At 37.3% G+C, this 12548-nt stretch overlaps 1 protein-coding gene across 1 annotated transcript in view; it reads right to left on the minus strand.

The window, feature by feature from the left end:
* Nucleotides 1-1012: 1012 nt before the first annotated feature.
* CECR2 (CECR2 histone acetyl-lysine reader) overlaps nt 1013-12548 on the minus strand; it is an 81196-nt gene continuing 69660 nt past the window's right edge. Inside the window, exons 15-19 of the mRNA XM_087722890.1 lie at nt 11991-12119; nt 9487-10294; nt 7321-8713; nt 6341-6443; nt 1013-5321 (exon numbers count right to left, since the gene is read on the minus strand). Coding sequence (XP_087579016.1) covers nt 5316-5321; nt 6341-6443; nt 7321-8713; nt 9487-10294; nt 11991-12119 — 2439 coding nt within the window. The 3' untranslated portion in view covers nt 1013-5315. The remainder of the gene's footprint in view (nt 5322-6340; nt 6444-7320; nt 8714-9486; nt 10295-11990; nt 12120-12548) is intronic.

Here is a 12548-nt window from a genome sequence, read left to right on the forward strand (position 1 = left end):
AAGAATGGGCTGATGGTAGCTTCTGCAACACAAGTTCATTCTGTGGTGGGTGGAAAGTTCATTGTTGTGCATAGCCCAGACTATGTCAGTCTCTTGCCAGGGTTTGTTAGATATTTTCACAGCTTGATGGTGAGGGATCTCTTACAATAATGACTCATAGTTCTGTAGATTAAAAATTGTGTTGATGCTTCATGGAGACTGGGATTTGATGTGCAAGGCTTTCAAGACCAAAAACATTATCTAGACGCTAGCATTCATAAAAAGAAACATTCCCTTTCTCTGACTTTAACAGACAAATTACATTCTTTACAATCTTAATTACAATAAAATAGCCCCTTTCTACCCATACAATGCTTGACCCAATACACAATATTTTAGGAATGGTTATGATTGATAAAACATTGCCAGCTCAAAATCAGAATATAGACATTTATACCACAAATATTTTCCAACAACTGGCCTCCATTTGTTTTTTCCTCCCAATTAGAAAACCCTTTTTCCTTTTATTTAGGATGGAAAAATTTAGCTGTGCAGATAAAAAGAAACAAGACAATTAACAATGGAACAACTGGATACTTTAAAAATGTAGAACGTGTGGAGAAAAAAATATTTCTATTTCAGAGTTATTATTTCCAATGATGTTCAACTAATACCTGCCAAATCTAATTTATAACCTTAGGAATCTTACAAAATGCTTCCCATTTAAATTTTTCAGGTTTAATTTAAATTTTTCAGGTACCTAAGTAAACCAGGAGAAAGCAGCATTACTGTTGTGCTTTGTTGCTAAGTAATTCTTCTAGGTTGTAGCATCAAACTATTGTGAAAAAGCAAAATACCAGAATAAGCAGGTCATAGTGAATTATTATATCTAACTTGCAATTTATACTTCTTGGGAGAATGAATAATTCTCACAATATTTAGAATCTGATATAATTTAAATGAAGTTGCAGGTTAGTGAAAAATTTATATTTTATGTTCAGCTAAGATGATGGCTAAATGTAAAGGTATATATAAATAAATATAAAGGACATAAAGGTTTTGTCTTATTTTGATGGCATCATTGATCATGTAGAGCAGCCTTCCTCCAAATTGGGACTTTTGGCCATGCCGATTAGGAAGTTCTCGGAATAATAGCTCCATAAAACTTGAGAACATCAGTTAGGAAAGGCTGCCTTAGAAGTAACGGCTATTCTCTTGATATCCAGGACTGAATGAATTCTGCACTGTAGAACCCGCCAATTACACCTGGCAGATCTGTGATCAAGATACATAATTGTTCTATCTTTTTACAGCTTATCAGCATCTAAGTTCTCTTTAAAAGTATGACAAAGCAAATGGTTGACAAAACCTTTCTTAATAAGAACTCCTCTGACTCAAAAGATTATCATCTGGTTCTAAGATTTTAGCTGGCTTTAGCAGCTAAAATATGTCTTTGAATCTCAGTGTAAAGAGAAGGCTAACAGCTTTTCTTTCAGATGCATAGTACGGTGAGGAAATTATGCATTCAGATATGCTAGGCTTTCAAACCCACCACTGCTTTCAAGCACCCTTGAAGCTCACAGGGAGTATCAAGATGAATGTTCTCATCTTTCTCTTATGTGCACTTGTCAAATTATCTGTGTCACTGGCATATGTATTCACGCAGACCTGCTACTAAAGTCTCCTTATTGGAATCTCCTCTCTTCCATTTTCAGGGTAGAATTTAAACATCCCATTTTGATGTGCTTCTACATATCTATGTTCCCCAGAGTGCCTGCCTAATCTGACATTATAAACTGTCACCTTCTATCACTACCTCATAATTTCACTGCAAATTTAAACATACAGGAAGTTGCGTCCAAATCAGGGGAAATAGTTTATACTTTCTTTAAAAACTGGAACATAGTAAAAGTGAGCATTAAAAGATGTGTTATATAATGCTCACACTTCATTGTGAGGAAAGAAAGTTCCAGCTTCCTTAACTCTTATAAAGGCCACTACAGGGCATAATTTGGTGAAAACTCAAGAGAACCCAGAAATTGGGCCTTCTTCCTATTTCCTTCCACCTGTGCTAGGCAGACTTTGAATTCAAGCAAAAAACTAATTACATTCTCTGGTGTTTAAGAATGCTTTTCTTAAGGCTCTTTACTTAAAATTTGTTTGAAGAAAGATGCAGTGGGACTAATTACATAGAACACATTGTAACATTGACACACTGAGAAACCTTTGAGCAAAATGGTAATAATATTAAATAGGTTCAGAATGATGTACTAACAAAGGAATAATCTGTCTATGCATCTATATAACATAATAAATTCTTTTTCTTTGAAAGTCAAAAAATCCTGATTTGGGATCAAAGAAAAGTAAACTACTTTACCATTATTCTCTTTCATCAAAAGTATAGAATTCAAAGCTCATTAAATTAACAGCCACCTCTTGATAAAAGAGAACTTTTAACTTGACGTTGACAATAATCACTATTGAATAGATGCCAGTTGGAGTAAAACATATATACCTTACAAAATACTACTGCTGGTAAGTAATACCAAAGGTTTATTTTAAAATTCTAACCATGAATAAGGAGGAAAAACCCTCAAAATGCTAATATGTAAGTAGCTATTTTGGAGAGCAGAGGTGAAGCACATTTCAAGTAGTGATTACATGGGACAACTTTAATCACCAAGACTTTTCATTTTGAAAAGCATTATTCTAAATGATCCCACAATCTTATTTTTTACCATACTCTATTCCCAAAGGTTAGAGAAAAGCAAACAGGATTTAAAAAAATATATTTCCACATGAAAAGCAAAGATCTTGCACAAGTGAAATGTTCTGCACCCCATCTAACTGGTAAGCAGACCCAGATAGGTTGGAGTGAGAAGATTATTGCAGTAGATGGCTCTTTCATCACAGCAAGCATAAGGCCTGAACCCATGATCAGACAAGCTCTAGCTGTGTTATTCATTGATCTTGACTGTACAAGATAATTTATTATTTGAAAAGCAAACCTTTTGAACGAAATAAAGACAAAATCCTAATTCATTGGCTCCTAGGAGGAACTAAAAATCAGATGCTTACAGATATAACAGGTTACACTGTAATCCTAAAATGTTTAGGAAGGGATGGTTTTAAGTTCACCCAGATAAGCTGATTGCAGACTTTTCACAACCAAAACCTTGCTTTGTTGTTTCGGGCAGTTGGGTCTTCCCTTTCTAAGCATGCCCCAGAACCAATCAATTTGTTTCAGAGATTAGAACACAATGCCTCTGAAATGTTTCCAAACTAACATACTAGAAGAGATGAAATGGAAGAACAGAATGCTTTAGAATGCTAACTAAAGATGGGCTCTTTGAAGTCTTACATCAGTTTTATACATTCTTCACCTGCCAATTTATAAAATTAGGTTATTCTTTTTAGTTTCTTAGAAATTGGTAAAATAATTAAAAATAATTTGCATACCGAAGTTACATGGGTTGAATAGGGTATATGCAAGAAAAGATATTTGTCTTTCTGTATGTCTACCTGTTTCTTTAAATATGTTCCTAGGAAAATTACTGCCCCTAACAGTTGTATTAGCTGCTTAGCAGACAAGATGCTAGTTGTTCTTAACTGGTTATGACTGTGAATTTGCTTTTCTTTAATTTGGTTTTGGGACTGCAAAAGGGATGGGACAGAGCGCATTTTTCTCATCTCTGCATTGCTTTTCATGTTTGGTATAAAGTCACTCCAGGTAGAACTCAGCAGAGAAACCCAAATAAATATTGGATTTTTTTTCCATTTAGTCATGAACAGTGGGAACAGTAGGGGCTAAGAGATGAGGACAAGCACTGTCTTACCCCGTATCCTTATTAAAATCCACTTAACAATGGAAAAATTATATGTTAATAGAACATTTTAATAATCTCTGGGAGAAGTGTTTATCTTTTCAGATTCATTAAGTTAGAGCAAAGCACCATATTAGATCATTTCAAGCAATCACACTGAAATGTTAATATCATTGTAACAAATGCAAGTATTATCATATAAATCTACAATGCTACTATTATTATTTTTGCTTATAGCACGATGTATTTGGCAGATTTTCTATAAACTGTTTGTAACTAGGTTTGTTATTATTTATTTACTTAGATTTGTTGGCCACCAAACTCCAATTCATTGGTTGATTCAGAAACTTATTTGTAAAAATCTGAGCTAATGTGTAAGCTGTCCTATGATATCTGAAATTATTAAATGAACTGTGTGAATCTACAGGTGATTTCATAGTTTTATTTTCATCTCTTCTAGCATACATGCTTCAATACCCATACATAGAGTCAAATGCTGTTTGTCCCCAAAAGCGTATCTGGTTCCTCTTATAACGCTGAAATTTAAATGGAGATCTATTTCTGAGATGCCCTAATCAGAACATGGAGCCAATCACACTCAGATAGTTTAGCATGCATCATTTTTATCTAATATTAATATCACTTGGGCTTTACTAAAGATGCTTCTGCAAGATTTCTTCCTATCTTAGGATTTTAGAGACAATGGTTTCAATATTTACTGGCATACAGGGGAACCTTGGAAATGATGAAACAAATGCTACGTCTCACATAAAAATCTCAATCCAGTTCCTTTCTTCCTACAGCAGTACTTGCACACAATCCATGGGCAGGAGATCTAACACTGTGCTTTCTCCTGAATAAATGTGATCCATTAGTAAGTATTCCTCAAATCCAAACTACCAATAGGCAGCACTATCACATTGTAGAGGAAGAGTTTTGCCATTTTCTACATCTACCTTCTTAAAAACAAAAACAGTGTGACATGATTGTAAACATCTTCTGATCTTCCCACTGCTATGCTTGCACCTGTTGAGTCTACCATCTCAATCCTAATCATGTACAATACATTCACAAACAGAATTTTTTCTTTTGTTTTTTTAAAGGCAATAGGTTAAAAAAAACCTGTAAACTGGATTCCATTCCAAGCACACATATTAATACAAGTATTATCCTCTATCTCCAGTCTTTCACCCTGAAAAATATACCTGAGTTTTAGCAGTTAATGAAAGTTTCAAGTCCTTCAAACTTTCCTTAAACCCTGAATGAAATAAACCCTCTGATCAGAAACAAAGCCCTAATTTGAGACCCTCTCTCTTGATTCGCTGTGGGATTGTTTGTGACAGGCATACTGCTGGCTCAGATTCGGGACAATTCCACTGTCAATTGGACACTATGTTGCACAGGACCATGGAAGCCAGATGATGCTAGGAAAGAAGGTAAGAATAGAAAGGATGCTCCCTTTGTCCATATCTATTCATATGTGGCTCTATCTTCTGTGTATTCTTCCTTAGATTAGCTCTAGAAAAGATAAATGAAAGCAATTAGTACAAGTTTCAGAAAGATTAAAAACATGAAAATAAAAAGAAAAAATTAAAAGGATACTATGTAACAACACAAATTTGTGAGCATGTTTGATTTGTCTGGTTTTGGCTACTAAAACAGTAGCTTCTGGAGTAGATAATCCCAGCAGGGTCACATAAGGTATGTAAGGCACTTCAACTGCTCAGTTAAACAAGCAGGTGCCTAGGTTGAGTTGCAACGATATAGAAGATACTGGGCATGGAAGATTACTTTAGTGATAACAGTAAAACCGTAATTTTACAAAATAGTAAATCTTTCCTATACTTTACCAAGAAAACACATGGACAGGAAATATGATTAATAATGACACAAAATTATGGGTTTCTCAGTTTGGATGGCAACATGCTATTGAGGGAGGACCGAGGGCTTTTCATAGTACTAATGGTGTTTATGATGAGGCTAGATTAAAACCTTTGGGATTGTCTAATTGATGATGTTGCCATGCAAGGAAAGAAAAACCAAAGCTGCAAAGTGGGAAATGGAACATAAGAAGCACAAACATAGAAATGTTCAACACAGAGAAAGATCATGTGAATCAATTATACAGGGACATCTTAGGCATCAGTGAACAGAGATAGACTGGAATCACATACAAATGTATACCTTTGGCTTTGGATCATTTACCCCAATAAATAAATGAACAAGTACAATGTTTTTAATTCATTTAACTGGGTTCTCGTGTTTTTGGTTATATTTAGCAAAAATACTGAAAATTCAAAAAGAGCTCACAAACTTTTAGGCATCACTGTATATGGTAGCTAAGAGTCAACACCAACTTGATGATACATTCAATCAATCAATCGCATATCATCTAGAAAGCATCTTATTTACTAGATTAATAACCTTAGCAAAATGCATGCAAGTTGATCTTTACTTCCCACTTAAGATAACTAGGAATCTCAAATTTTTCATAAGGAGACACTATCTTCTAAACGCTATTGTTTACTTGTACTTGCTTGATCTAGAGGCAATGCTGGTGGCTTTCGTGGTTGCAGCTCTTCCAGTGTTGTTGACGTAGGCACCTTTGGGAATGGAGTTTGTGGCTGATGTATGTGAATTCTGAAATCAGAGAAAACAGAGAAAGAACTATAGTAACCACATACCTTTTCATAAGTATCTTTAATCCAAAAATAATTAAGGCATGGCCATGTGTTAAAATTTCCAGCAGAAATGAGACAGATTAACCTGTTTCATCGCTCATCAATTTTTAATTCGTGTGTCAAGATATTCTCTTGAACTTTCTTTTACAATGGAGGACACTGTATTTAGTGGTTCCACTGCAACTTCTGAGGACAGTCTCAATAAAATAGTGTTTTGTCAGTATGACTTTGTATCCTGGCAGCTATGCTGCAAGCTGTCACAAGGTTCCATTTTGTCTCCAATGTTATTTAACATCCCACACAAAACCCAAGGCGGCCATTGGAGTTCCGAACTAGACAACATCAAAAAGTTGAACACCCATCTTCATAAGACAGATTATATATTTCTGAAGCAAAATATAAACACACTCATAGAGGATTGTTTAAGTGACCTCTATACAGGTAATCGCAATATGGACCAGAAAATTTGTTGTTAAGCGGTGTGGTCATGAAATGAGGCATCATGTAACCATTTTCAATTTTACAACCTTTTTTGCCATGGTTGTTAGGCAACATATTATGTGACCACTACTTGTGATCTCCTGCTGGTAATGATGCCTGTAATTCCATTGTTTAGTTCCTTTTAAAGACCTATCTCTTAATACGGCTTTCCCCGTATGAATATTTTTGGCTTCATTTTTGTTTCGTTTCTCTCAAGTTTTAAATTTTGTTTTTAAAAATACTGTTTTAACTTACTGGTAGCATTTTAATAATTTATTATAAATAACTGAAATTTTAAATAATGACAGTTAATAAAAAATTACATTTAGTAACAACACATACGTATCCACACGTACCCTGGTGTTCTGTACATATCTGTACGCTGCCCTCCCAGATTAGTTCCACGTCCTGTTTGTTCCATCATTAAGGCCTGAAAGTGTCCCACATTCTCATCTTGACAACGGTACAGAGGTCCTTCATGAGCAAGACCATTGGATTGACTGGCAGCTTGATGATGTGACAAGTGAGCATTCACTGTTGACCCATAACCTCTGGCCTGGAAGTGGGAGGCTGGATGTCGTGATGCATATGGTGATGCGGTTTGCAGCATGATGCCATGGGGTGGGAAAGGGCCAAATCCAAATGCAGAAGAACTCACAGATGGCAAGGAAGTGCCGTACAAATACTCTCCTGCCGCAACTGATCTTTGCCTCTTGGTTGTGGCGTTATGGTTGTCCAGATCAAGGAATTCTTTGGGACTCTCAGGCCTTTCTTGGGGCTCCTCTGCTTTCTCAGATTCAAGGGACAGTTCTTGTCCGTTGGCTGAATCCTCTTTGGTGCCTGCTATGTCTATTTGATTTGGAGAAGCCAAAGTGGCGCTAAGCACTTCACAGTTTTGCATGCCACTTCCCACTGTCCCTCTGTCTGAGAAAGGTGGTCTGGCCATAGGGGACTGGGTAGGTGAATGCCCAGTGGGGCTTGATGGGTGAGGGAAAGGCTTCTGCCAGTCTGAATAACCTTGTGGACAAGTATAGTAAGGAGGCTGCTGGTAGTGATGATAAGGAGGCGGCTGAGGATGGTAAGGGTATGGCACTCCCTGGTGAGAACGATAGCGAGGGTAAGTGCCATGGGAACTGTTGCTAGCATGAAAGCCCCGAGCAGGAAAACGTGAATGAGATATTGAAAGGGGTTTTGCTCCCATTATAGCACTAAAACCCTGAAATCCTGAACTGATGTGGTATTGTGTGGCTGAATTTGGATATTCCATATTGGGCATATAAAGAGGGCCAAATTGGCTAGAAGTGCCCCCTATTGGATTTCCATCCACACTAGCAGGGGTACTCGTACTCTGTCCCATGCAAGGCACAGTTGCTTCTAGCAGATTTCCACCTCCTGTGCAACCAGGCTTTTCTATTATATTAGCAGGTACACCTTTCTCTTCAGTGCCACCAGATGACCCTTCACCTATAGCATCATTTTCAGGCATTGGTCCTCTCTCCATAACTGTTGCAATATCACCTAGACAACTCTGAGATACAGAACTTGTATAGTTATTCTCTGCTGGCCATGTGCCCTTATTTTGTGTTGCTTTTGAGCTGTTCTTAGTGTCAGAATTGTCTCCCTCCACTTCCTGTGTTAAATTCTGCTGGGAACAGTCCATTTGCAATGGGCCTTTAGAATGAGGTAGCAGCTTGGGGTATGTCTCTTCTGGAGGACCCTCTGTTTTCTGATTCACTTCTGCTGGAAGCTCTAAAGCACAAAGAAAACAGAGGCAGTTTAGAGGAAAAGATTTAATTCAAACTTCTTTCATCATATGAATTGACACCTCTAGCATATATACAGGGTTCTAATTCTCGGTATCTGAGGCACAATATTAGTTTAGGAATTAATACAATTCCCAATTTGTTTAGGAAATAAATTTACAAGTTTTTCCAGTTTATTATTAATATGTACGTATACGTATGTGTATGCATACATGCAATGCTATACCACAATAAAGAGGGGCAGGGAAATTTAATGTGAATCTCCCTTCGTGGATATTAGAACCAAAAACATAATTCCAATTCTTCAGTTAATACCACATTTGCATGCTGCTGAGTATCATACTGTCACATACTATCAGTTGTTAAAGTTGTATGTAGAACAAGAATATAAAGAATACTGTAAAATATATAATAAATCTCCCAAATTTCCTTCACAATTATAGAACAGCAGATAAAAAGGAAATGTTTTATACAAGTCTTACCCAAATTATAGCTCCCCAAGTGCGTTAGAATTATAGTTTCCATGGACTATGCTGCTCAGCTCAATTTGCTTCATTCCAATGGGGGAATTAGTAACATATTAATATTCAATCAGTATGTATGCATGGCAAAGCATCAAAGCTGACAAATCCCAAAGAAAATCCAAAGGACATAGCAGTTTCTAAATAGGTCCACCACATTATATATGAGAGCAAGTATGCCCAAAACAGCATGCAGTAGTCACTATTTAGCCACAATGAAGCAAGAATATATAAATACCTTGATTGTTCTCTGAATTAATTGTCTGGCTGCCATCTTCAGAATTCCCATTCCTTAATACTGGGTTTGGAAGCTGAATATTAGCAGTTGCTGTGTGAGTTAATTGTGGGAATGGTCCAGATAAATGTGAGGAAGGAGGCTGATGTGGGTGATAAGGCACTCCGGGTGGGCATACCCGGGAGGACAGCTGCTGCATGGCAATCATCTCTGGACTGTCCATCATGGAATCCCCACCCTGGGGTCCTCTCTGAATCTGAGAGATAGAGCCAAATAATGAGGCAGGAAGCTGCTGTTGTATTCTTTGACTGGAGGCTTTTCCTGGATGACGGATATATCCTGAGGGTGGAACTCCATGAGGTAGGAAATTAGACTGCTCAGGCCATTGATTTGGGGGCAAAGGTTGTCTCACGGTCCGAGGATCCATTATGTGGCTCAAAGCATGGGGCAATATAGGAGAGCAAGGGCCCACAGGAGATTTCTTGTCTATTCCCAGGGCTATCTGGTTTGCTGCATCATGATTTCCATTCCATACAGCAGGATATTTATAGGATCTGTATATATGGCCAGGGGGAAGCTCTGAAATCTCTCCTTGTCTCATAGGAGGTCCATTGTGTCTTGAAGAAATAAATCCAGCCTGGAATTGCCCAGGAGAATACATATTGGCATCTGAGGGTGGGCCACTCATTCGACCAAGTTGCAAAGACGTAGAATGTGGTCCTACTGTGGAAACATGCAGTGCTGCAACACATCCTTGCTTCTCTGGAGCTGGAAGCCGAGGTCCTCTATGATCATTCAGACCAACTGGAGGCTGGAAAGAAATATCATTCTTACCACAGACACTAATTACACAATGAATTTAAAACATAGATCTCTCTCTCAAAAAAAAAAATACAGGGTAGATTGGACATCTGTTATACTCAGTATTATGCAAGGGATACTTATATACTGCCTCTAAAACTGAGTTTTAGAGTAGAAAATGTACCCATACATACTCAAGCAACAGTTGTTACCAAAAAGAATGACACTGTAGCTCTGTCTCTGAAAATAGTATAGAAACCTTCAGCTGCCCAGCTTTTCCTGGAATCAGGAAAACTGAAATTTTAGTATCATGCATTCACCATTAATATATTTCAAGCCTGATTAAGCATCAGTATTAAATTTTATTTGGTTTGAAATCAAATTAACTTAGATGCAACCATTACTCATACGATCTTCAATTTATACCTGTAATCCAGTTAGCATGTCCATCAGTAAAATCAATGTTTGCATTTTAACTTCAATTATTAAAACCAGGATTCTCCCAGAAGGTTTTAGAAAAAAGTATTTTAAACCTTTAAAGATACGCAAAGTTTCCAGGATATGAGAGGATAAGGAAACCCCAATCAATGGCTCGAATACAGCTTGCAGAGCCCTTTCATCCATCTCAGAAACTCTAATACCATCCACTTCTCACAGCAATAATATTTTTCTATTTCTAATTGCAGAGCAGATGCAGATGGACAATTATGCAGCATCACAATTAGTGTTCAGGATGGACTCGTCATTTCTACCCATCCAACCTGTATAGGTTTAGAAATATCAGCCCTAGGACTTCCAAATCTACGGTAACTTGGGGGAATCTAGGCCTTCCGCATAGCCTTGAAGAACTGGCTCGCCCGTCAGGCCTGGGGATAAGGACTGTTACCCCGCCCGAATGTAGTATGCATGTTGTTTGCTATTTTATTTTGTGTTGTAATCTCAATGTCGTATTCCCCCCTCCCTTGGTTTTCTGTGAGCCGCCCTGAGTCCCCTCAGGGAAAAGGGCGGCCTACAAATACAAATAAAACCATTAAAAAAAAACAAAAACCACTGTGTGTAGGAGTCTGAGAATGAATGAGGTGGTTTACCATTAAATCTGCCCATTTCTGTGTAAGTCCCTCAGAAGATGCCCTTAAAAAAATAAACTCCTCATACTGGAAAAACATCTTCCATCCATCCTATACCTCTTTTTGGTATAGGGGTATCTTTACATCCTTTTTCCTCCTGCCCTTTGTTCATTTATTGTGGTACATTAAAAACATACAACTTTAGAAAAAAGAAAGAGATCTACAAGCAGTATAAAATTGAATAAAATTAGATCAGTATTGCATACATTATTGTATTGATTTTAAAACCAGTATTAAGATCAAGTCAATATTCAATAATTTAAAAAGCAAATATAATATGAACAATCGATAAAAGATTCTGTCTAATCTCAAAATTCTATCTTTATTAACAAATCAAGCAGAAGCTAATGTATTGAAATCTTATACTAAGAGAAACCCAAACTTTGGATGTCCTTAATGTTTCTTGTCTGACTTGCTTTCATACACTCACCCCAAAATCTTGTAGAAATAAAGAAATACACAATTATTATAAAACCATAATTAGTGAAGTATTCATTTTTCACTTGTAAACATAAAATAGATAATTAGTTATCAAAGACTTACATGTTCAGGCAGAAGCTTGGCTCACATGTTTCTTACCTGCATGGCAAAGTGCTGGTGCTGCTGACTTGGATCACCAGGATGTGGTTCTGGTACTCGTGGTGATCCATATGGTTTTGCTGGATCAGATCCACGCAGAGAATCAAACGTTCCTGGAATAGGTGGTCTCTGGACAGGAAAATAAAATTGTCCATGAGACTTGATAGGCATCTCCTTCACAGGAGATAAAACAGAAGCAGCAAAAAATGAAACAGATAGGGGAACATAGATGCATTCCATCTTAAACTAATTACATTCGGATGCTTCAGCTGCTGTACCTATGAACTCTTCTTCCATTCATCCAAAGCAATAAAGTTTTGCCTCATTTTTAGATAGAACATGGGGTGACGGGGATCCAATTGTATGTGCTCTTTTCTTTAAAAAAATATCTCTGTTACAATGCACATGCTGAGGAGGAATAATTCACCACCTTATTTGAATTGTTCTAGACCAGCAATGGTGAACCTTTTTAGGCTCGTGTGCTATAGGGGGGGAGCGCGGGTGGTGGTGGTTGTGCATGGGTGTGCCGCACCCATAATGCAATGTGCAACCCCCAGT

Source organism: Thamnophis sirtalis, unplaced genomic scaffold (assembly GCF_051295495.1).
Source record: "Thamnophis sirtalis isolate CommonGarterSnake01/CBP01778 unplaced genomic scaffold, rThaSir2_p1.2 scaffold_9, whole genome shotgun sequence".
Lineage (NCBI taxonomy): Eukaryota > Metazoa > Chordata > Lepidosauria > Squamata > Natricidae > Thamnophis > Thamnophis sirtalis.